Here is a 25,579-nt window from a genome sequence, read left to right on the forward strand (position 1 = left end):
AGACAGATATGCACAGTCAGGCATCCCGGTGCAACAAAATGCTATTATTAATGCCCCTTGCAGCAGTGTCTGCAGAGTCCAGGGCACACCTGATCAGGGCATTAGAAATCAGATTGACTTCAGCTAAAAGCTCTTGCCCTCTCTTTTTATACTCCTCTGGGAGGTGCTTGAGGAGTTCCTTCATTTCATTCCAGTGGACACGATCTTATCTGGATAATAACCTCATGTGTTAGCAAAATGCCAACGATTGCTGACTGCGCAGCTATTCTTTTGCCAGAGACACCAATGAGCTTTTTCTCTTTATCAGGAGGTGGAGCATCACTGGCAGCCTGGGAATCAGCCCTCTTACGGGCGTTGGAGACAATAAGAGTCTGGTGGAACTCATCCCCTGATATAAATAGTGTCAGATGGAGAGTCCTTGTATTTATTCATCGGCTCTGGGTGTGGTAATACAGGCTCGCACAAGATCTTTAAAATGACTGTTTTTATGCTGCATCATACCCTTGAGCACAGGGAGATATTGTATTGCCCCATGTGTAGTGCAAAGGATTTCAAAAAGGAAATCCTCTTCTATAGGCTTCTTATGTAGTGCTAATTGATGATAAGTTGCAGCACTGCCAATATGCTCCTTTGAAGAGGTGGTGTCAACAAGAGGAGATGGCTCACCAGGGTATAGGTCGGGATCAGTGTCCCCGGGAGGGTCAATATCGTAGGATGAGCAAGGATCAGAGGGTTGTGGTGTATCAAAAGTATTATCCCCTGTCTAGTGCCCATCTGGAAATGAATGTGGTGACCCCTGAGGAGTGATATCTAATGAGTCACCCGTAGAATGAGGGGGATAGTGTGGAGTTTGTGGAATTCAAGGGTGGAGGAGATGGATGAGAAGATGGTTTAAGATGGGGCAAGGGACTGGAAGCCTTGTCAGTCCTCTTCTTTTTGGACGGCACTAGCAGATCACTGGTATGTTCGATGAGCAGCTGGTGTCTGGATGGCGCACGAACAAGGGTTTTGGCCAAAATACGCCCAGTGTGAAGGTGTATGTGGATTTGCCTCTGACGGGCATTGAGTTTTTACTGCAATTTGTGGAGAATTGTCTCCATTGAAGTGCCAGAGTCCTGTTTCTGTGCCGATTTAGAAATCTCCAGAGCCGAGACAGATTTCTGTTTCAGTGCCGAAGTGGTCGGTATGAGGATGTAGCAGATCAGCTTGGTACCAAAGTGGGCCGCTTTAGGTGGAGTTTTGGTGCCAAGCCCGAGGAAGGGGCACCCAACTCGGTTTTTTGGTGCCGACCATGGCCTATTGGTGGTCGGGGCTTTATGTTCGGCGGTTACCAAATGTGTTTTTGGTGGCAGTACGCGGACCCGGTGAAAAGGTCCTGCATCTGGCGGTCCGTCTCAAATTTGGATCGCAGAGGCCTCGTGGAGTTCCTCTTCCTCATCTTCAACATCCTGCTGTCTGAAGATGTTAGGCGTATTGATGACCTCCTTTTTGCTGCATCTCCATGCGACGTGCTCTTCGGTTCCATAATGTTTTCTTTGACCTAAATGATCAGCAGGCCTCGCAGTCTTCTCTGTGGTCGGGGGACACGCACAGGTTGCCGACTTGATGTAGGTCGGTCCGTGAGTACTTCATGTCGCACATGGGACAGAAGAGGAAGGGTGTCCGTTCCATCAGCAAGGCATTCTAAACCAGAGCCGAAGGGATGAAAGATAGGCACAGAAAGCCGCTGATAAAGAGCTTCGATCCAACGATCGATGGTTTTCTAGATTTCGAAACGCAAAGGTGGGAACATGTTTGATAACAATAACAACAAGGGTAAGGGTGAATTACGAACCAAAAATAGTCTGAAACAGTCTTGAACCGGAGCACAGTAATACACGTCCGAACCTGATGGCGTAAAGAAAACAATCGAACAATGGAGTAGATGCCCATGCACATGTTTATCAAGAGGAGGAGTCACTTTACCTTGTGACTCGAAAGACTTCTTTGAAGAAAAACAACTTGCACACATCCAGATCCAACACATGCCTCAAACAAATTGGCCCGGCAAAATTGCACGCACTACAATTTAAGTATTTTGACATGGCATACTACACTCCAGAAAGGCGCTGGGTCAAGAGTAGTTTCCCAACTCTCTCAAATGTTCCACCTCACCTGGGAATACAGGAAGATCTGTAAACATTGGTAGAACGCACCTTAGAAACAGTGTTACACAAGCCCTGCCATATTTCCCACACTCATCCTTTTGAGAATAGAGCAGGAAAGGAATGGCTCTCGAGGGCAGAGGATGCTGGTACGGCTGGGGTCTACTACTACTCAAAAAGTACATGGAAAAGAACTGGAGAGCGGACAGACTCACACGATATCCGAAAGGAAGAGAGGAATAGATATATAGATATAGATGCACAGACATCGAAAAAGCAATATACCAAACACAGGAATGGCCAAACAAGCATAGGAAGATAATGGTCTCTGTTTGATCACTTCCACATTTCATCTCTGCAGGCAAAAAAACAACGCAACTAGCATAGCAACATGTGCCAAAATTGTTTTGTTCACTCATCACTCTCCACACAGTAAATAATAATCCTGCATTTTGATTGTTGATGTGTTTCTCTTCCTTTTGCTTATTATAAATGGGATTATCCATTGATGTATTGTGATATGGCTAAAAGGACCATCTCCCTGCTATGTAACCTTCCATAATGTATATCTATAAAGCACACGTTCATTCCAGCAGGGTTATCTTGGAACTGATATAACAAGAAATTACGTTTGTAACCCAGCTCACTGGTACTCATTTTGTCAACCTCCGAAGGATGAAAGGCTGAGTGGACCCTATGGCATTCGAACCCGTAACTATGCCGTCAAACAAAGATTTCTGCAGTGCATGCATTCGCCCACTGAGCTACCAGACCTAGCTTTAATGTAATATTATAAAACCTAATAAAATCTGTGGAGCTGGAAAACATGGCAGCCGGCTAGTTGCTGGCTGCGAGTGTTCTCCGAGGCGGGTGGTGATTATGTGTTTTTTTAGCAGAATTTGGCTAGTAGTAGTAAAATGGAGTTCGGAAGAGGTTGTAATTCTGAGTTTAGGGGCCAGCGTGGGCACTTCAAACGGTAGAACTTACCTGGTTCTTTTGACGCTGGTAGTGTATGGCGGTAACGATTCCCGAAGCCGAGTGAAGTCTGGCGAGGCGGGAGGAGGACGCGGAGGAGAATCCTGCGAGTCGAGTGGAAGCTCAGCTGGGAGAGAGCGACGTCTGAGGTCGGGAAGGGTTGTCGAGCCGCGGCCAGGATTATATTCCGAGGGGGCGGACGGGAAGAGGCAGGCAGGCTGACAGAAGAATCGATAAAAACACGGAGGATCATCCTTGCATGCTAGAGGGAATATGTGGAAATATGTGGTACACTTGCTGAAGAGTGAGCTTCAATTGGACGAGACAGAGGAGGAAATCTCTAGAGATATTCAGAGAGTACATAGAGATCCCTTCAGGTTGAACCCTAACCGTGCTAAACCTACGAGAATTTTGATACATTTGATGACGTTTACCTTGAAAGAGAACAACCTAGTGAGTGCTCTTAAAAAGAAAACGTTGGATGTGGATGGTGTTCAGGTTGAGGTAATATCTGATCTATCGACTGTTACTGCTAATAGACATGGGGAGCTTGGGAAAAGGATGGAGTCGTTAAGGAAATTGTAGGCTTGAGTACAACTGAAATTCCCAGCTCTTTTAAAAGTGATGTGGAATAAGAAGATGCACTCCTTTCGTTTTGCAGATAATGTAGATACATTTTTGAAACAATGTCAACCTGGTAATATTTGATGCATGTAGTTTTTGGTAATTTTTCAGGGTGATCTTTTGGGGATTATTACTCGCTTATTTTCCGTTAGGATATAATGTTTGTTGAATTCACTGCCCGTTTAAGGGGCATTCATAGTGCTTAATAGCCATGGGTAGTTGGAAAGGGTTTTCCAGGGAAAGAGGGGGGGGGGGGGGGGGGGGGAGGGGGGGGGAAATGTAGAAAAATCCTCAGATGCATTTTGGTTGTCACTGGAAGGGAGGGTGTGAGATTCTTTTTTCTTTGGTGGGGATGAGTAGGGGCAGTTCAAATGAGTTGACAATAAGTGATAGCACATTAGCTTCAATCTGGAGGTTGAATCGAACGATTCATTCTGAACAGAAGACCGTGGAGGTTCCGAAAGAGGAGACAAAGGAATTTTTTTAAAGGAACCAGGGTTCAGCCAAAATGAAGATTGATTGGGATGCATAAAAGGCATATTTGCGAGGAAGTCTAGGAGCTTTGGCAGCTAAGAAAAGGAGATTATATGAAAGCATTGTCTCAGATTTAGAGGAGAAGATTTGTAATCTGGAGGCGGGCCTAGTAAACGTAGGAAACAGGGGGGCTAGAGAAAAGGAGATGAAAGATTTAATTGATTTAAAGTCAAATCTAGCGGGAATTTTGAGAGAGAGAGAGAGAGTTAAAGAGAAGTGGGAGGCTAGTCAGCTTGCTCATTTTGAGCATGGTGAGGGCTGCAGCAAGCTTTTAGCATGGAAGACAAAGAGTGACCAAGTTCGAAATCTGATTAAAGAAGTAAAGAGTGAGACGAGTACGATGATCACAGATAATAAAGGAATTGCTGCAGCATTTCATGGGTATGTCGGGAAGGTTTATCAGGAAGATCTGGTGGTTGAAGACCAGGCAGTGTTGCGATGGGTGGTATTATTGTACCCCCTATCGGATGATTTTAAGGACATCTTGAATCGAGAGATATCTGAGGGAGAGGTTGAGGTGGTTATAAGAATGGGGGACAAAAGGCAAGGCACCTGGGTCAGATGGCCTTCCTGCTGAAGTTTATAAAACTCTAGTTGGAATTTTAATACCCATTAAGAAGCAGTCATTTAATGAGATTTTCGTGGGAGATAGCTCTTGGCCCCCTTCCTGGAATGAGGCCAATATAACTCTAATACCTAAGCCAGGGAAATCACCAAAGAGCGTGGATTCGTATAGGCCTATCTCCTTATTAAACACCGATAATACGTTTTTTGCAAAAATGATTGCAGGAAGGTTGAATAGCGTTATTTCACAGTTCGTTCATGAGGATCAAAAGGGTTTTATTAGAGGTAGACAGTTGAAAGAGCTGACCTTTTCTCTCAGTGGCTCCAAAGATATGGCCTCTTAATATGATCTTCCCTTGGCGGTTATCACACTGGATGCCGCCACAGCTTTTGATCGAGTCAGCTGGGTTTATCTGCATACTTTAAACACCTCAATCTGGGAGTAAATCTGTGTAAAACCCTGTCAGCTATGTATGGGGCGAATGGGGTGTTGACACAGCCAGTACGGATTAAGCGTGGTACCAGGCAAGGGTGCCCGCTGTCACCACTCCTGTTTGACTTATATATGGAGACACTGGCACATAAGATAAGGATCTCCAAGATTATTGTGCCTTTTGAGTTTGAAGGCTGGTCCAAGAAGATTGGATTGTATGCAGACGATATAATAATCTATACCCCTAAACTACAACAAAGCATGAGCTGTCTCCTAGATATAACTAGTGAGTTTGGAAAAGTTTCATGTTATGACATTAACAAGGAGAAAACAGAAGTTATGGCCTGGAATATAAATACTGAGGGAATTTCTTGTAAAAAAGATATGAGGTATCTTGGAGTTAGGATAACCCATAATATATCAGATCTTACGAAGACTAATATTAATAGGCTTAAAAAGGAGATGAGTGCTAGTTTACGGGGAAGGTCGCATTTACCACTCACACTGTTCGGCTGTGCAAATCTGGTGAAAAAGATTATCTTGCAAAGCTAACTTTCATATTCGAAACAGTCCCCTTGACTTTCAAAAAGGAATGTTTTTTAAGATTACAGGGTGAGATTAGCACTTTTTTTTGGGCATCAAAAGGTCCGCGCCTCTCTTGGAAGAAGCTTAGGAGAAGGTTGGCGAAGGGTGGTCTAGCCTTGCCGGACTTGCAATTTTATTCGTGGGCTTTCTTGTTGAAAAATGGCAGGATGTTACTAAATATCACGACTGATATGGAAATTGGCAAAATGTTCGGAGCGATGCTAAAGAAGCAGAACTATAATGAGAATGGATTCATGTATAAATTTCCTGATCCAAAATACTTCAAGAAGGAAATAGCACTGTGGTACTGGCTTATGCTAGAAATGGAGGACGGTCCTTTTACGTTACCAGAGACTCTGTGGGGAGACTGCTTGCCAGAGATCGCGACGGAAGACCAATGGCAAGTAACAATGTCTATGCTTTATAAAATAGTAAATCCCGCATATTGATGAAGGAATCATTTTTTAACAGTGCACAGGGCTCACTGGACTCCACGAAGACTTTCCAAATTCGGCTGAGGAGGTGTGGTGGTGTGCCCCAAGTGCAAATGCCCAAATGAAGATGATCTGCACATGTTTCTACGGTTCCAGATGATTCAGGCTTTTTGGGTGCTCTAGGGTTGCAGATCAAGGTAAGCCCTGAGTTGGCTATATGTGGAAGAATGGATCTGCAAGGTAAGGGCAAAGATGACAAAGCAAAGCTTATTTTTTATGCTATTCTTTTGGCACGAAGAGAGATATGTAAACAATGGGTCTCTCCGGTACCTTCAACAGAGCTCGATTGGTTACGATCTATGAGATTTATTGCAAAATTGGATATTTCGGATTAGACTAGGAAAATATATACATTTTGGAATCGTTTTTTGGCACGATTTGGGTGAAGGGAAGGGTGTTTTGCCTTCTAGGAGTTAAAGGTCCAAAGATTAAGCCTTTGCCTACCTCGGCCGGTGAAAGTCTTCTTTGTTAACTGGGAAGATGTGGGGAAAGGGTCTGATTTACTGTGGAAGGCGGCTCCCCGGCTCTATCGAGGGTGCCCCCTAGAGGGGAGCCTCTGTTCTAAACAGCTTTGATCTAACCCCCCCGTATCTAGTAAATGAGGCTGAAAGCCCAGGGTGGTTTCGTCGAGTAATGGGCAGCAATAAGGCAAATGATTAAAAAAATATATATAAGAAAAAAAGTTTTTTTTAAAAACCGAATAACATCTGTTATTAAAAATGCAGACCTAGCATGCACTCTTGGTGTAAATCTAGTTTGGTACATTAGATTGCAATGTTTACCACTTAAACATGGAACTGTCAGGGAGGGCTGGGTGGGCCCATTGGATAACAGTGACTAGCGTGATGCGAAAAAGGCCTAGAGATGGTTCTTTCCTCCTGTCTGTGCCTCGTCTTGTTGAAATACTTCCACATGGCCTTGGAGACTCAAGAAGATTAGGACACTCACTAGTTTAACCTGCCCCAGACGCGCTAGTGATGGTTGTGGGTTCTTCCATATGGTCTGGGAATTTCCTGTATTGCCCACTACTGGGCTAGGGTCTTCTCTACACTCTTTCAGATCATAGACGACTGATCCCTGTGTAGCTCTACCTGGGATCCTGGAAGGCGTGGGGGACCCTAGGAGATAAAGCACAATGGTGGGCACTGGTGTAACCATAGTAAAAAGAACCATCATGTAACACTGAACTTGACTCATGCCACCTCCATGGCCAAGTGGAGGGTGGCAATGGACTGGTGTGCGGAACTCGAGGGACTAGTGTATACGGCAAGGGGAAGCCCTTACAAACATCAAAAGATTTGGGGGAGATGGTGGGTGTATTACAATATACTAGGCCCTGAATAACATCATACATTATTTTCAATATGAGTTCAGTTATTCTCGCGTGAGGATCAAAGAACCATGTACGTTATGTGTATCTTCGTCTCCCTTATTTGTGTGTTCTCCCTTCCAGGTATTGTTTTTTGCCAAAAATATTAACATTTTGTTATAAAAAAAACATACAATTGTCATTGTTGGGAATTGTAGGTACGTTCTCTAAATAGGTCTGTCAAGGCTAGGTCAAGGAAAAACTGAATGGTGTCTTAACTGCTTTAAGAACTGGTCCTGGCCCCAGAGAATAAAGCAGTGACCAAAGTCTCACTGTTGAATGGGCCTAGATACTTATCTGAGGTTTATTTAAAAAAATGTCAGAATGTTTTCTAAAAGTTCATCAACAATCACAAAAATCAACAAAGTCTGATCGAGTGCTTGCAAGCAACCTGGGAACGTGATGCCAACTGCTGATTTTTCCAATCAAAGTATTAACGTTTGCATGACTCAAGCAGAGAATGTTCCCAGAGAAGTTTCTCACAGTACTATATCAAGGACATATCAGACTGTCTGCCGTTCTTGTTTTAACAATGTATCTGTTCACTTATTCAACTGCATACTGTGAGAATACTGAATCCAAATGTATTTCTATCGTAAGAACCTTCTCTAATGCATATTGTAGTACTTTGTATCCTTTAGTTTGTTCCCTATTGGTACAAGGTCCTTAAAACCATGTATTCCTACATAATGTAAGGAAGTCTTTCTCTAAAACCATATAAAAGGATGTGCATTTGTTTAACCAGGAAACCCCTTTCTCCTTAATCTTAGAAGGCAAATCTATGCCGGATTTCACCTAGAATCTCTACTGAGTTCTTTGTACCTGTGATTATATGGTTTGCTGCTTATTATTCTGATGGCGTGTTCATTGTAATTTGCCAATTAATTCTTTATATAAAGCCTTTAAAGACCAAACTTGCCTGTCATTCTTAAGAGAATGTTTCAGCATTTATGTGAGTTACATTTAAAGACATTAAGAGACGGCTTCAGTCGGGGAGCACCAAAGTCCTTATCGGGACTACACTGCTGTGGATCGAGTCAAGCGCAGACACATTAATGAAAGTATTCAAGTAAAAGGAGCATATAGTGCAAAAAACTTAATCTGGACTGGTGGAAACATTTAGGTGTTTCACTTTTTGCATCCTGTAGTCTCAAGGTTGAAGTGTGCTGAAACGACTCCAGGCTCTGTTTGATATTGCATACTACTGCTTCTTCAACGAATATACTGTAGGTTAACTGTAAAATTGCCTAAGGCCTTCACAGTTACAAATGTAATCAGTGGACTACAAAACAAAAATATATCATTACTGCAGATCTTGAATATGCCTATATGACGAGCTGTCAGGCTTGAGCTCACCTGTATTTATTTGAAAAAATAAATTAAACTCAATTACTACTTCGGGTCTTGAGGTAACAACTGGTATGATTTTACCAGCGAAATCTGAAATAAACTCTTTCAGTCTTGTAAAAAAAAAAAAAAAAGAAAAAAGAAGGAATTCACACTTATACTTTTTTGAGCAAGAAGACAATTCTTGTGCATAATTACATTTCCTGGTTTGGCATTAAGGTCAACTGGCATATGATATTGAGCTCAAGGGAACCGGTTAGCAGTTCTAAGGTTTTCCACATGAACGAGCACAAACAGGGGAAAAGTAATTTAGGGAATTGGATGATCTGGATACAAATTGTTGATCAACCTTCTATGATAAGAATGGTAACCAAAGTCCATAACAGGGAAAACTGCCAGTTCACTTTTTTAATATTTGAGGCAAAGATGCTTAAATTGAATTGGGAAGTGCCTTGAAATCATGCCAGCAAGCGGGCACTGATCTGCACCCACTAGAAGTGCCATGTACATAAATTAGACTAGATGTTTGCAGGTTCTGGATAAAACATGGCTAAACACCCTGGAGCCCTGTACTGCTATAGGCTCCCTGTTGGTCCTGCTTGGAAACGTTCAAAGTAAGTAATGAAAGGAATGGTAATAACAAAGGTCCACAATTGACCAACAGTATTGGCATATCCCATGACTTGGCCTAGTGCTTTTGAATACCCGTTCAAGTAATTGCAATACAATATATCCGCACAATGACGAAGGAATTCTGCAAATTAACTTCCGCAAATGAAGTGAACCTGGAACTTGACTTGTTCCACTCAGAAATTATCACAAACCCACAAGTCATAAGGTAAATTAGGGCTTCTGCAAAAAGTGTCCAATCGCCCTCTAGACAGCTAAAACCAGCTGATGCAAAACACATAGCCGACCCTACGCCTGAATCGCACCATGCCCTACACCTTAAGCAACAACAGAACAGGGAACATCTCAGGCAGGAAACAACGCTAGCCCTTACAGCGACCAGACATAGAATCTACGATGTGGGGGATCAAGCAGGGAGGCTACTGGCCTGGCTGGATAGGCGAGAGCGTGGCTCTAGAACTATAGCGCAACTGCGAACTGATGACGGCAGTCCCACGTCTGCCCCGCGAACAATAGTGCAAACACTAGCTGGACATTTCCAGGAGGTGTACACGCCCTCATCGAGCATGTCGGACGCAGAGGCAGCGGCCTTTTTACAAGACATAACAATGCCCAAGCTCACACAGGAAGCATCCCTGGAGCTCGAGGCAGATCTCACGGAGGAAGAGTTGCACAAGGCAATTAGATCCCTGCAGCCGGGGAAAGCAATGGGACCCAATGGGATCCCAATAGAACTGTACAAACTAATGGCAAACACTATCTGCCCACACCTGCTCAACATGTTCACCGACAGCCTAGATAGAGGTGAATTGCCATTGGACCAGCGAATGGCCACTACAGTGGCTATCCCGAAGCCCGGGAAGCCGCCATCCGAATATACATCCTATCGCCCAATCTCGCTGCTTAATGCGGAGGCTAAAATACTGACTAAAGTGCTTGCGAATAGACTGCTGGTGCACCTCCCGCAACTAGTTCATCCAGACCAATCAGGCTTCATGACAAATAGAAACACGGCGCTCAATCTCAGGCGACTGCATGGTTTGTTGGCTCGGGCACACACCCTGTTGGAACAGTCGGTGGTCATCTCCCTGGATGCGAGAATGGCCTTCGACATGGTGGAATGGAACTACCTTTTTGCATCCCTGCAATACTTGGGCTTTGGCCCGAAGTTCTGCGCATGGATCCGTCTCCTATACACCAAACGTCTAGCATGTGTGGCGGTGAATGGCCACATGTCAGACGCGGTGCCGCTGGCGAGGGGAACACGTCAAGGATGCCCCCTGTCGCCGCTTCTTTTTGCATTGGTGTTGGAGCCCCTCGCGGCGTGGATTAGGGAAACCCCTTTGTTGAGAGGTGTCGGTGGGCAGAGGGATGGGAAGCCGAATTTCCCTCTACGCAGACGACATTATAGTGTACCTCAGCAACACTGAAAATTCGATTCCACTGCTTCTTGAGATGTGCAATACTTTTGGAAAGATCTCTGGATATACGATCAACTGGTCCAAATCGGTCTCATATACAATGCAGGGACCTGCGCCACGGCTCCCTTCGGGCTGCCCATTGGTGGTGTCCCAGGACTCCTTCAAATATTTAAGTATTCACATAACGGTGGACCCAGCGGAATTTATTGTCAAGAATCTGGTGCCGCCTCTGGAGCGCTTACGGAGAGATGTTATACACTGGGAATCACACCCCTGACGCTGCTGGGAAAGGCGGCGTTATTTAAGATGATGGCCTTGCCAAGGTTTTTGTACGCACTGGAAAACACGCCCTTCCCGGTTCCCCTAAAATAATTCAAACAAATAGCAGCGCAAGTTTCGAAGCTACTATGAGGCAACAGACCGGCGCGAATAGCACAAGCGAAACTGCACAGAGGATGGTATGACGGTGGCATTGCACTCCCTAATATCCACTTTTTCTATTGGGCTGCACATCTCAAGGTTGTCAATCAATGGATTCACGCGCCACAGATAAACCCAGCATATATGGCAGATAGGGCACAATTGGGTACGGGAAACATGCTAGCTCCCTTATATAATAAAGGGAAAGCTATGAGACTGACGGGACCGACAAAACACACGGTCATGCTCTGGCACGCGGCACAGACACGGCTGGGATGGAGGGGGATCATTACCAAACTAACCCCACTCTGGGACACTAAGCAACTGTGGACACTGAGGAACAGCAAAGGAGTCTAGCAATGGGACACCATAGGCATATCCATGGTGGGTGACCTGTGGGACAAGGGGACGGTCATTCCATTTGACCAGCTCAGACAACAGTACGAGCTCGCACATGCCGAGACTTTCCGTTACATACAAATACGCCACGCACTGTTAGAAATAATACCACAAGACACAGAGGTACCTGAGGCCTCCCCATTAGAGGACATACTGCTCACAGATCACATGCCAAAGCGCTCCACATGGTTTACCTACCGCAAACTGATTAATAATCTGCCAGACCCCAATAAGAAACTGGGAGACAAGTGGGCGACTGACATTGGAGACATGGAGGAAACAGAATGGCAGGAAGCCTTGGCCTCACCAAAAGAGGTGGGTATACCAGCACGGCTAAGGCTTGTGCAACTTAAGATCCTACACCGCACATACCTCACCAGGAGCACACTACATAAAATGGGCAGGGCACAGCATCCGTACTGCCTTAGGGGATGTGGGGATGAAGGCTCCCTCTTTCAAACGATCTGGGATTGTCCCATGATAGCAGACTACTGGCGGAAAGTAGTGCGTACTATATCGCAGACTGTAAATGTTTCACTGGTGCCAGAACCGCGTAGGTGCCTCTTGAATATGTGGGAACCCAATGACCTATCGAGACATGGGCAGACATGGGTAACATTAGGCCTAATAGTTGCAAAGCGAAGTATAGGGGGTTGTGGAACTGCCATCATTGGCGGCCTGGTGTTAAATGTTAAATGTTATGATAATGCTTGAGCATTATCTTGGCTAGAGTCTTTTGAAGATCCATATCCGCACCGTCATTTGATGGTTTGGGCGGTGTTGGGATTGAATACCAACTCCCACATGACGATACTCCGCCAACAAGGGTGGTCTGATGGGAATTTCTCAGCCAGATAAGATTTTGGTCCAGCCATAATCCAAGGCTTTTGATCTCGGATTTGGGGGTTGGGGGCTTACCCATACATGGGGGCCATAGAGAGTCCGGACGAGAATGAGACTGATTCCCCATTACCAGTATCTCCGTCTTGTCACTATTGAGCTTCAAGTGAGATCTGTTCATCCAGCTGACTATGTCTCTCAGGCAGGAGTAAAGGATATGGACCTCACTAGGTCGGCTGAGAGAACTGTATATATAAACCCCAGATGCCCCCGGAAATGGACTAAAATATGGGCAGCTTGGAACACGTACAGGGGGGAAATATGCGACCCGATGCCAGAATCTGATGAAGATAGCTCTGATGAGGAACTTGAAGAAGGATAGGGGAATTGGGGCGGAAGGGCCACTCTTGAAGTGAGAAATGACCAGCTGGTGGGTGGTGGAATTCAAAGAGGTGTTATGTCTTGAAATATTCCTGATTACTGTAACCTATGAATGTATACATGCTGATTGTCTTGCCGATGCTTTGAATTAAAATATAAAAACAGATTTAAAAATAAATAAATAAAGGAGGGGCAAAGTAAAATAAATTGTTTACTAAGGAGATATGGAGAGCTAAGAAAGGTCAGGGGAGAACAGGAACAAATAATAATGAAAGACTCAGCTAAAAATGTATTGTGCGTAAAACAAACATATTATGAGAAGAAGGCAAGGCTGACCGATTACTACAAACTCAGATAAATACAAACTAGAAACCACATCAAAGAAATTTAAGATGAAGAAGGTGTGTTAAATATGAGTACATCATATAGTACTATCAATTTGTACTCCTATTCAACAAGAAAAACCTAGAACTGCATATACAAAGCAAATATTAGAAAGACTATACCCCATCTGGAGACCATATTAATTTTTAATCCCTCGAGGTCAAGATCACCACAGAAGGAAAGTGGCCATAAAAAGAATGCCAAGTCGGAAAGCCCCAGGCTCCACCAGCTTCTACGCATAATCGTTTTAAGAACTGACTGGCTGGTCTATTAAACCAAGTCTTTAATCGCTTTTTAATAACAGGCTCCGTGACCGAATCAATGCTCGACTCAAACTTAATTATACTATTTAAATCACACAAAGACTGAGCATTTTGCACTTATTATAGGCCTATCGACTCATTCAATTGTGATGTGAACATCCTCACATCAATTCTGGCCTTATAACTTCACAAAATCTGTTCCCTTGATGATCTCGTCACGCTGATCAGGCTTTACAAATGATCATCACACAAGTGATAAACCAAGGCTTGACATAACCCTAGAAGATGTAGCTGAGAGGAGAAACTAAAAAAGGGTCCTTTTCTCGCTCAATGTGGAGAGGGCCACCAACAGGGTTGACTGGCACTATATAACAGAAGTCCTAAACTAAACAGGAGTGGGCCCAATAATGAAAACACACATTCACTTCAACTACCGCAAGCCAACAACAAAAATAAAAATGAATTAAGAGCTCTCTGAAACAATACCAATAACAAGGGGAACAAGCCAGCACTGCCCCTTATCACCTTTGGTATTCATCCTGTCACTGGAGCCCTTGTTTCAAAGAATTCTCAGAAATCCTAAGGATTAAAGGCATGTCTAAAGGCAACAAAGAACACACGCTGGTAGGGTTTGGCGATGACATTCTGTGCTTCGTTATCATACCGGAGGAATCCTGTGATGGTTCAGGACCATCGGACAGCGGCGACCAACCCAACATGGCTGCCGCTAGCACCCAACCCCAAAGAGGTAGCGGTCTAGCTGACGCGCTACGTCGGGTGGACGTGCCCCATGAAGAGGAGTGGTGGGAGGCGAGAACGACGTCAGGTGTGATCGAGCCGAGTTCAGGAGGAGGAGAGGCAACAATGCGACCGGACCACGAGGAAGAGTGGAGAGCGAACAAAGGGAGTAAAGCAGAATAGGAGGATGGCGTCTGGAGTGGAGGCGGGAAGAAGACGCAGGACCCACTCACTAACCGGGAGGAAGAAGGAGAAGACCGATACCGCTCAAGGAGCACTGCGCACAAGACCGCTGCTTTCCCAGAGGACGTGGAGGCTGGGTCTTCCATCACCACGGCCCAGGAGGGTCATGGAATCAGGCAAGTACCAAACGCATGCACTTTTTCTGTTAAAGGGTGTGGGCACGTTCAAAGGGCACCAGGGAGTGAGCACCGATATCCCTACACTAGGTACCCACAACGTTACGGCTCTGGTGGTGGTGCACTTTTTCCCTTCCCCTTTCTCTGTTGAAAATCACAACAGTAGCATGAGCCCCTTTGTGTTTTCTTTCTTTTTTTGGGTCAACGCTCGCCTGACACTCCGGGGAAGAAGCCAGGAGCACAGAGACATAACGAGCCAAGGAAAATGACCCAACCTAGCCAAAACGCCCTCCCACCCACAGACTTAAAAAATATGTACTTATATGGATGATGTACTGTTAACATACCCTTTCCCGCAGTAAAAGAAAGAAGAGAAAAGAGCAACTTCTTGTGACTGAACTAGCTAAAAGGAGGAGTGGGAGGTCCAGGTCGGGGCCCCACAGCCACACATCCCTTCCAACTTTAATGGAAGAGCTTGTTCCTTTCGTTGAAGTCTACTTATTCAAGATAAACTATTCAGTCCCAAAGAAAAGAATGTCAAATGCCATTAATACATAATGAATTCACACGAACTCAGTGGCCCATTAAATATCAGAGTATAAACCAACCCCAGGAGACCTCAAACATGTACCGAAGCAACATCCACTTCTGCCCCCATTCCTGCAAACACTTACAAACAAATGGGGAAGTTTAGAAATAACTGAGATGGAAAGAGTCACAAGCATGATTATGAATTTTCTTCCCAGCTACCCATAAAATTCTACAAGAAGGTAAAACACCAAATCCCCCAAAAACTACCCTTGGTTTGTAGGAACAGAACCCAGAGTCACTAAGAACCCATAATTTTGCATCACAAGGCAGGGATGATTAGGATTTACAAATACAAAAACATACATTAAAGATGCCCAAATAGCCTAGGAACTGGACTGAAACCATAACCAGGGAGAAAAACTGTGGGTACAAGACAAGTGGAACACAATATTTCCCCTGTCTCCCTGCACTTCCTATTGTGGCACCCACCCACAGCCAGACCAGGCAACCAAAGCCTCATGCACTCCAACCAAATCCTTAGTATTGGCGACAGACAGTAAGAGAGAATGAGGCCATAATCGTTCCCTCCCCAGTGATGCTAATCACATATAATCCTGATTTTAAACAGGGAATTATCAGGTATGAGCTTTAGGTGATGGAATCAATACAACCCACCACCTCTAGGAGACTTATTCTCACAAGGGACACTTTGTTTGAGGGTATAGATTTATGAACACCTAGATTTAAAACAAAAAGGCTCAGCGAAATCACCAGGCAAACACTGGCAAGGTAAGAGAGCTGGCGGGAAGAAAAATAACTCAAAGAGACAGTGTTGACAAAAAAGAAAAGGCATCACAAGTCTCTACCACCACAGTAATCTACAGCCGGTACACAATTATATGACTAATTGGGAAAAAGATTAGAGCTCGAGAAACTAATAATAACCTGAACTAAAATATGGCCAAGGGCAGCTAGGTTATCCATTTGTGCACAGCATAAGACCATGCATATAAACTGAAGACCAGATGGCACTTAGCCCCAATAAGACTGAAATGAATGTTCGGGAGTCCAGACACTTATTAGAACAACTGTGCCGAGAGTAACATTGATTCACATGGGGGTAGGTCCTGATAATATACTGAAAAGATATGTTATTGCTCATTAGAGAAATAACAGGTGTTTACCCTCCCTCTTCAACTCTTGATTCTCCAATTTTGGATCCAGATGAGAACAGGGTCTACCCAATAACCACTCAAATAGGCAACTAATCTACTACTTGGTGCTTGTAATAGCACGTCAGGAAACGCCAGACCAGTTTAGCACTGAATTTGTGGTGGGAAAGGTATGGAACACATATGATATGTTATAGGATCGATAATGTTGAGATAGACCGGGTGCCACTTAAGACTCATACGAAAACAAGCCAAGTTTTTCATGGGACCCAGCATGTATGCAGACACTATGCCACAGCTTACAATGGAAAATGTCTACATCTTCAGACAGCACGTAGTAATAAGACCAACACCAATCTGATCTCCAAAATGCTTGACGGATGGAAAGAGAACATAGAAACACACAAAAGATGAAGTTGAAATGATAGCGACAAGAATGTGAACCGAGGATTCTGGATAATGTATTGGAGTGTAAATCCTATATCACTATGAATGTGAAAGAAAAATCTAAGATATAGTGGCCATACAAGTTTGTAGGTTTGCCAAATGGCAGTGAATGCAAGCTCCATATAAGCGGGAAAACATGGCATAGCAAAGGGGTGGATGTGATCTCAGCTGTATGTGAAATACACTCTCACTTAAGAAGAGAAATGCCTAAGAGCCATAACGAGACATATTTCAATCCATTATATCGGAAGAGGAGTTACATACATGTATCAATTCAGAGTTTACAAAGCATTGGTGATTGAATTCAAACTTTACTTTCTCATCACCAACCCTATACAAGAACCTCTGTGAGAACTTCATGTTATTTTTATAATAAAGATTGCCACAATCAGACCTTACAATGCAATATCACTTTTCAACCTGCACCCATACTATAATTTTCCCTCAGAATCCCCCCTGTAATTTCTCACCTGCCCTATCATCCTAAATTGCAAGAATCCTATATCCTTCGAGCGACCTCGCCCAACCAATTTTTCCAGAACACAAGCCATCAACCATGTAACCCCAATCTTGGCACCCGTCATTATTAAACCCAAAGGTTCACATTTCGCAGGCTAAGTGCATTAAAAACTAAAACATAGATCACTCCAGTCCTAAAACATAGCACTAAACCACGGTTAACATTGGAGTCTTGCCTTGCATTGCCAAAGAACATGAGTAGGCTGTGACAGCTGAACATCCACATTAATAATAATGTTTTGTTGGGTAACTTTTAATTTGGCTTCAGTCACTGCTGGGGTATTGAAATTACACTCACTAAAATGGAGTAGGAGCTCCTAATCACTAGAGAGAAAGGGTAGACATATGCTTTGATCCTGCTAAACATTTTGGTGAACTCCAATCCAACAACCACAAAGTCCTGTTCGATCATCTGTCTTCATACAAATGGTGCTTCACGTCTTTAACTTCCTTTTTTTTTTTAAAGAGACCAAAGGGAAAGCAGTGAAGGAAGCCTTGTGTTTGTTTAACAAGGGAGAACACTAACTCCTACTGAGAAGATTACATCGTTTTTTGACAGTCAGGAAGAGCACTGTCAAGATCGTTCCCGTGACATTTTTGAAATTTTTTAAAAATGTTTGAACATTTTGTCTGACTTAGTTCACATGTGCACGTAAAAGGTTAGCAACATATCAACGAATGATTGCCTGGTCATTCCATGGCCTAAATATTGGTCAGTCCACTGAAATTCTACTTTGCAATCAAAAACTATACCAGGAATGTTCATGATAATGTTTGTGTCGGCATCAATCTGTGATCTGATTAAGCCATAATGCTAGTCAGTACATCAGTAGCACCTTAAAAGTTGTCTGTGTGTTGACCTAAGCTGGCTTCATGATGTAAAAATCACCACTGAGACACCAACAGATGCTAGGAAAGTAAAAGATCCCTAGAAATACTGCTTTTAACATACTTTGAATGGGTTTTGGATCCACCCTTTTAAACCATTGGCTTTCTTTAACTAACATTTTTCTACCATCGGCTTGAGACTCAAGCTTTCATAGCTCAGACTAGTGGACTAGTGGATTGACCATCTTTTCAATAATGCTACTGACTGTTTGGATGTATCCTTTCACCTTTATGTGAGTGATTGCATTAAGCTGCAAGAATAACTACTTTACAAATACAGCTCTCTTTGTGTTCCTGCCAGCTCCATCCTGTGTGGCCTGCTCTGTTACTAGGGTACTTTGCCTCTCTATTGCATCCCGCTACGCCGTACTCCCCTGGGTGGTCCTCTGTTTCCTGCCCACTACCTTCTGTTATCTCCACTGTGTTCCTCCCTTTCCTTAGGTCTTTACAGCTTTTCACGAGTGCCAGCAAGACAGATTGTTTTTATCTCAATTTTTATAGAGACAAAAAGATGGGCCTTACAGAAGAATTCCTTACCTTCAATACCATCCTCTTTTCGTTTCTATATCCAAAACGGTCAGTTGAAAATAAAGCCTTCCATTAAAGTCCTTCCTATCTTACTAGGTGATAGAAACAAAAGAAGGATGATAATCAGGACGTACTTACCATTCAACTTTTATTTGAAATAGAAACAAAAACAGGACTGTACAGTAGCTGCCCTTCATATCTTGTCTGCCTTTAATGTACTTATGCTGCATGCGTTAGCACATTATACCAAGACCTTTTGACGTTGCCAATGCTTGTTTAACTAAGAAGTTGAATCATCAGCTTCTGCTACTGCGAACATTTGTGTAGTAAAACACATTTTTTCATATTAAGAAATCTAGTATAAAAGTAGCAAAACTCAAAGTAAGTGCTACAGGTAGTTACTGAGGTGGCTTGGTGAGCAAAATAACGATGGATTAAACCCAGATCTGTGACTGGGGGTGAATGTTTTGCCATTGTGCAACATTCCGTCCATCATCTTGTGTGTTTTGCTGTTCACCCTATGTGGGAAGGGTAAGCCCAGACGTGGGTCCCTTGCTCACTAAGCCACTGGAGTCAAGCTATCCTGGCTGAAGACGGCTGATAGCCAGAAACCGGTCCTAGGATGCTTGATTCTGGTCCAGGAAAGACATGACTAGGCAGTTCGGGCTGGACTGTTCCCATGAGGCACAGGGTCAAGACTGATTTGCATATGGCCATGTCTGAACTGGGGTGGCTTGGTGAGCAAAATAACGATGGATTAAACCCAGATCTGTGACTGGGGGTGAATGTTTTGCCATTGTGCAACATTCCGTTCATCATCTTGTGTGTTTTACAGATAGTTACTGAAGGGTTGCCCTACATGAACGTACCATTGTGGTGAAACAGATTCCATATCCATTAATAGTATTCATTGATTACATACCAGTATTTAAGTATGAGAAAATAATTACCAACTTAGCTATTATAAGTGCATCATTCATTAGGTCCAGTAGCGGGGTCTCTGTATGGATGTTGTAAAAAGAATATGCAGCCTTAAGTGTTTTATGAACCGGGTGATGCATAACTGTTGATGGTAACGTATAGAAACTAAATAAATCTGTCAATACGCCATTTGAGCTCTGCGGAGGAAAACAAAAGAAAAAAACATAAGATCATTAACGAACGAACATAATTTCATGGCTGTACAACACAATACATGCAATCTCAAATTCAACATCTATAGACTCGATGTATAGTGCTAGAGTTCCCCTGGGGAGAGGGAATAATGTTGAGGTAGAATATACGCCCATATCATACAATTACAAAATATGCAATTAATGGACCGCTTTTGAGTACAAGGGGATCCACATCAACACTGTACTCTACTTGAAAGCAGTGATATTTTTCTCAAAATATTGATTTCAAGATTTTGGTATTCACCATTTGATGCCGTAACACACTGAAGCTAAGCTATTTTTTCGGAAAGAAAAATACTTTATTTGATTGTCCTCTCACCACAATCATTTCATGAAAACCAGAATCCACAAGCCCCCTTTAAATTGCCCTGAAACTCTAATGGTTGCAAACTTTCTAGATTATGCTAAATTGTTAACAAAAATAAAAAAGATTTTCATAAAAGAAAAATTGGTCAGTGGTGAGCTATTAATTTATATACTGTCCCTATAACTATTTCCTGTTTCTAACAAGTGTGGCATGAGCGGAGTTAATGATTTAAATTATAAAACCCCCTTTGACATTAGTGGAGAAAAAACAAACGGCAAAAAAATGTCCATGCCCAAATTTCTTGAAGGGGAATGATCAATAGAGCAGAACATTTTGCAGACAATCTGAGGTCGCATTAGTACTCATCCTGATCCTGGTCATCCACTGACAAACTTGGGATGAGGGGGATCAACTAACAATAGGTTGAGCTATTGAGACAGTAGAGCACGGCAGGGACCCAAAGCTGCCCTTTACCATCAAGGAAGGTGATAGTCGAACAGGTAAAAGTGGGAGAAATTGTAATAAACTCCTAAGGCAAATCACTTTTCTATAAAGCACTAACACCAAGCATGGCGCAACATTTTACACAATATGTAGTTGGTTTAGGGAAACTTGCCTCTAAAGTATTCCTTTAATACAAATTTGAATTCAAAAGAAAAGCAGACGTTAGCTATTGTTATTCTGGCGGAAAGTATGGAACAGCTTTATGAAGTGCCCAAAATTTTAACAATGACCAGTTAATCCAAAAACTGACCTCTGCATTCTGACTCCGGTAGCTCTCAGAGAGAACCTTCCTTTTTTACTTTTGTGGTGTACGTAGACTCCAGGAAAAATAGTAAGCGTGGTAAAAGCATTAATATGGAATTAAAACAGTCCAGGTTTAGGTTGTAATTCTTTACCAGAAAAGAATGATTCTATGGTTCTGACAAACCCGGGGGTGGGTGAGAAATTATAATACATAAGGTTGAAGAAGGTACAGGAGAGACCTCAATGTGAAGAATTTGCTTTTAACTTGGAGGTTTGTAAAAACGTGGGTTGCACTCTACTTCGGTGTCAAGGATGCAGGTTAAACCATTGCTCCTGGAGTAAATTCGTAGATGATTGACTGAAAGCACGCACTTTCTAGAAATACAGCACTGCTAAGTGTGCTGGTTTGGTCAGTGGCATTGGAAGAGGCATAGGATGTGAGTGAATACTCGCACCACTCTTTGGCTCCCATTTTAAATGGGTGTGCTTCCAAGAATGTTTTGCAGAAGAGACAGGAGATCAAATTCTTTATAAAGACAAACTTCAGTCACGGATCCTGCAGTATAGGACAGAGCTCCTAAAAGAAACCAAGAAACCATTAGCTTAGTGTCAGTGGCATTGAAAAATACCACTGTGGATGCCCAGTGATACTGACACCCCTCTACGTTTCCATTCCAAATGGAAATATTTATGTGGATTATGTACCCTTGAAAAGAGAAGAGATGCAACCTTTTTATAAAAAGCTTCAGTCACTCACTCTGATGTATAGGACAGAGATTTATTAAACATGATTTCAAACATAGCACTACTCGGCATATTTATGCTTTGCAACTGGACTACTGTTTTTCTGAAGAGATGATTCTTGTTGATTTTGCAAGTTCTTTGAGTTCGATTTCACTGGTTCCAAATAACCTTACTTTTGATATTCTTAAAAATCCATCTGGATTCTGACATCACTACTAATCCCAGTTCTAGAAGTGACTGACACTTTGAAGCTCTTGGATGCCACACAAAGAAGTACTACTGTATTTGGACACTTGATTACTAGTTGTCCCAGTTGTTTGTACATGGACATTGTATTGTCCTGACGGGCTGGTCGATAGAGATAGAAGATGTTAAAACACAAAAGTGCTGTATCCAAACCTCTTGCATTTGAAACCACTGTACAAGAGCATCCATCAATGAGGAAAACAAAGATGCTGAACTGTTCTGGGGAATATATCAGGTCTTGATACAAAGATGTGGAACACATCTCCTGTATCTTTAATGCCCTTTTAGACCAGGTGACTCAATTTTCTTGGCCCTAACAAAACACTGCAGCTATTCACTGAATTTGTAATCAAATTGTGTTAAGATGTAATCAAACTATAGCCCGTCATTTTATGAATTTAGTATTTTGAAGTGAAATAGAAAACTTATTTAACAATGCTGCACAAAGGTTTTTTCCATCTATTCCAAAATGATGTATAAATTCACATGCCATCAAATAGTTTAATGGCTGCGAATAATTCATATCAAGGCCTCAAAATAGGGAAAATTACAAAAAATAGAATACATTTAGAGGTTTTCATACTAATCAAATAATTGAAATAAATAAGAACAATTACATTTTTTCTTTTAAATTATACAATTTATTAAAAATGATCTGGCACTTCTGACTGGAAGTGCTCAACATGTTAGAATGTATGACAAGCAATCAGGCTTATTAGAATTTTCCATTTCTTACTTGCCTCTACTACAAATGTGTCGATAATTTGGTCTTTTGGTAGCAGCCAGTGCGCAACCTCTTCTTCATCCATGAAGGGAGCAAGATGAAAATGCTTCAAGTAATTATTAAGTAACTGCTGTACTGCCTTGATATCTTTCTTTTCCATGGGTCTCAATCCAGGTGTTTTTGCAACCTTGTAAGATAGGAAAAAGCAAATGCAGATCTTTGAGCATTCAAGAGTTGATCGGCATACTGAACACTTTCAGCAATGTACATGGTGGCCTAACAACCGATGCCAGCATAAAAACAAAACCATTATCAGCGGCAATCAATAAGTAACAAAACCATAGTGACATGTCCTAATGCTGCATTCTTCTAGCCCACAAGGACAGTAAATGTAATACAATCATACATCCACACATACAAACGTGAAATTTCCAGGGCCTCGAAGCAATGTTTAATCACTGTTAGTAAATAAAAGTTTCTGTATGCTGGCCAGTGGATAAAGCAGGGTAATTCATAGGGGATTTCACATCTACAGGAGGTCAAAATATTGAAACAGACAGTAAAACACATGAGTGAGGAAATACGGACGATGTGAGGCAGGCCAAGAGACAATACACTCTAGACATGCAGAGATTAACTAGTGGTGACACTAATGCAGCACTACACATGGATTTGGAGAAATAATGGACCAAATGTCTTGGACATCAAGAAGATGATTGACAAGTTTTGCTCTTCATCATTTGCAAAATGTGTTATTGGATTAAAGATGTTGGCCCCATTAGGAGAATGTCGGAGTGGTAATTCCGGGGAGGGTGTGGTGTTTACAACTGTGCCAGATTACACATAATCTGTTTTTTTAGGGTAATTATGGTTTCGCACCCAGTAAAACTACTAGTGGAGTGTGATACAGGGGCTGATGACTATGTACATCGATTGCTAATACAGAAATTAAATGCTGAAGCGGCCACAGAAATTTATGCTAGTTTCCGGAGCCATGTATGAGCTTCTTTCCACAATATGATAGCATGGCAACCAAGTGATTTCACTTTCTGGTGTTTTTTCCAAATTGACAATGTCATTACATAAGTCCGTCACTTAATTTGAACTTAAACATATAATGAGCAATAAAACATATCATTGATGTGTAAACATTACTTACATCTGGCAGTCTGTAAAGCTTCATTGTCCTCTGCAAAGTCATATTTCTATTCAGATGAGAAAATTTAACTTCTACGAGTTTTCTAGGGTTCAGTGAACGGTGCCAGTACCTGAAAAAACATAGCGAATAGAGCATGATAGCACACATGATTGCCCACAGAAGTTATATAAACAGAAGTTTAAACATCATTAAACTTATCCAGTTGCAGTCAAAGATATATCAAGATATACCAATTGTATTGTATGATAAGTGAACATCTACCTGAAAAATAAAACACTGGAGCTAAATGTAAAACCGTACAAATAAATGACCACACAATATTTTTACATCTGCAGCAAATATCGCCAGGTTGCCAAATATTCACTTATACTTGCTAAATCGGTACCATTAGTGTCAAGGATTATCTTTAGTATTTAATCTCTTACTGAAATGAAGCTTCATAGTTTCCCTCACTTTATATTTTTTTAACATTTTTTCAAAGAGGAGTGTCATGACAGCTTTAAATTAGAATGAGTCAGAACACAAAGGCATTAAAAATAAGAAATTGCACAATCAGTTTCAGGAAACTGTGAAAAATATTAAATATGAAGGAAATATAAATTTAACAATTGATACCACAATGAAGTCCAACTATTTATATAAATAATCAACATTTTAAGTACACAGTGAAAAGCATAATTCTGGGTACCATACTACAGACTTAAAATACATGTATGTAACCAAAGAAACAATCCTTATTATTCAAGACAAGATACTATCATGTATAAGAAATGCATTTATTTAAGATGAATGAAAAAGACTTTTAACAGTGAAATAGCGAATCCTGAATGGTGAAAAAGAAGAGTGCATGGGATCAAAGTGTATCCCAATACGCTTTTTCAACTTGCTGATATTTATTTATTTTATTTTGAAAGTTTTATATAGCGCGAACAGGATCTTTGCAGATATCAGAGCGCTTTACACAGCTGGTAATGCCAGCAAGAGAGTGGGGTTACACATAAGTAGTACAGCACATCAATAATACAAATATAACAGTTAAATGTGTGCATAGATAGTCAGTAGCATCAATAATACAGGTGAGATACATATTCATAGAGTTCGAACAGCGAGTTAAATGTGTGCGTAGATAGTTAGCAGCGACAATAATTCAGGTGAAATACATAGTCATAGAGTTCGAACAAAATAATACAGGACGGAGTAGGGTCTTTCCAAATCCACGCTAATAGGTCAAGTGTATTTGGCCATAAAAATAGCTTTTACTTCTTTCTTAAAAAAAGTGAAGGAGGAGATGAGCCTGGTTTCAGGAGGGAGTGAGTTCCAGATCCTGGGTGCCATTCCTGAGAAAGAGCGTTTATAGGTTTTTACCTTCCGGAATCTTCGAGGTTTTAGCAGAAGATTGTCTGTGCCTCTAGTGTTTCTAGAGCCGCCAGAGATTGACAGCTTCTGAGTGAGGTATCCAGGAGAGCTCAGATGTACAGCCTTGTGTGT

General features: G+C 42.2%; 1 protein-coding gene across 2 annotated transcripts in view; it reads right to left on the reverse strand.

Annotated features, from left to right (window-relative positions):
• NMT2 (N-myristoyltransferase 2) overlaps window positions 1–25,579 on the reverse strand; it is a 273,658-nt gene that overhangs the window by 33,944 nt on the left and 214,135 nt on the right. The window contains exons 8-10 of one of the 2 annotated variants that reach the window (XR_015300715.1): window positions 24,092–24,200; window positions 22,949–23,119; window positions 19,944–20,107 (exon numbers count right to left, since the gene is read on the reverse strand). Coding sequence is in view for 1 of the 2 variants with exons in the window: in XM_086941816.1 (XP_086797942.1) it covers window positions 19,940–20,107; window positions 22,949–23,119; window positions 24,092–24,200 (448 nt within the window). In the remaining variant the exon portion in view is untranslated. Of the gene's footprint in view, window positions 1–19,939; window positions 20,108–22,948; window positions 23,120–24,091; window positions 24,201–25,579 lie in introns of both variants that reach the window. The other variant, XM_086941816.1, reaches the window with a different exon arrangement.

The sequence above is a fragment of the Lissotriton vulgaris genome, chromosome 10, assembly GCF_964263255.1.
Source record: "Lissotriton vulgaris chromosome 10, aLisVul1.2, whole genome shotgun sequence".
Classification (NCBI taxonomy): Eukaryota; Metazoa; Chordata; class Amphibia; order Caudata; family Salamandridae; genus Lissotriton; species Lissotriton vulgaris.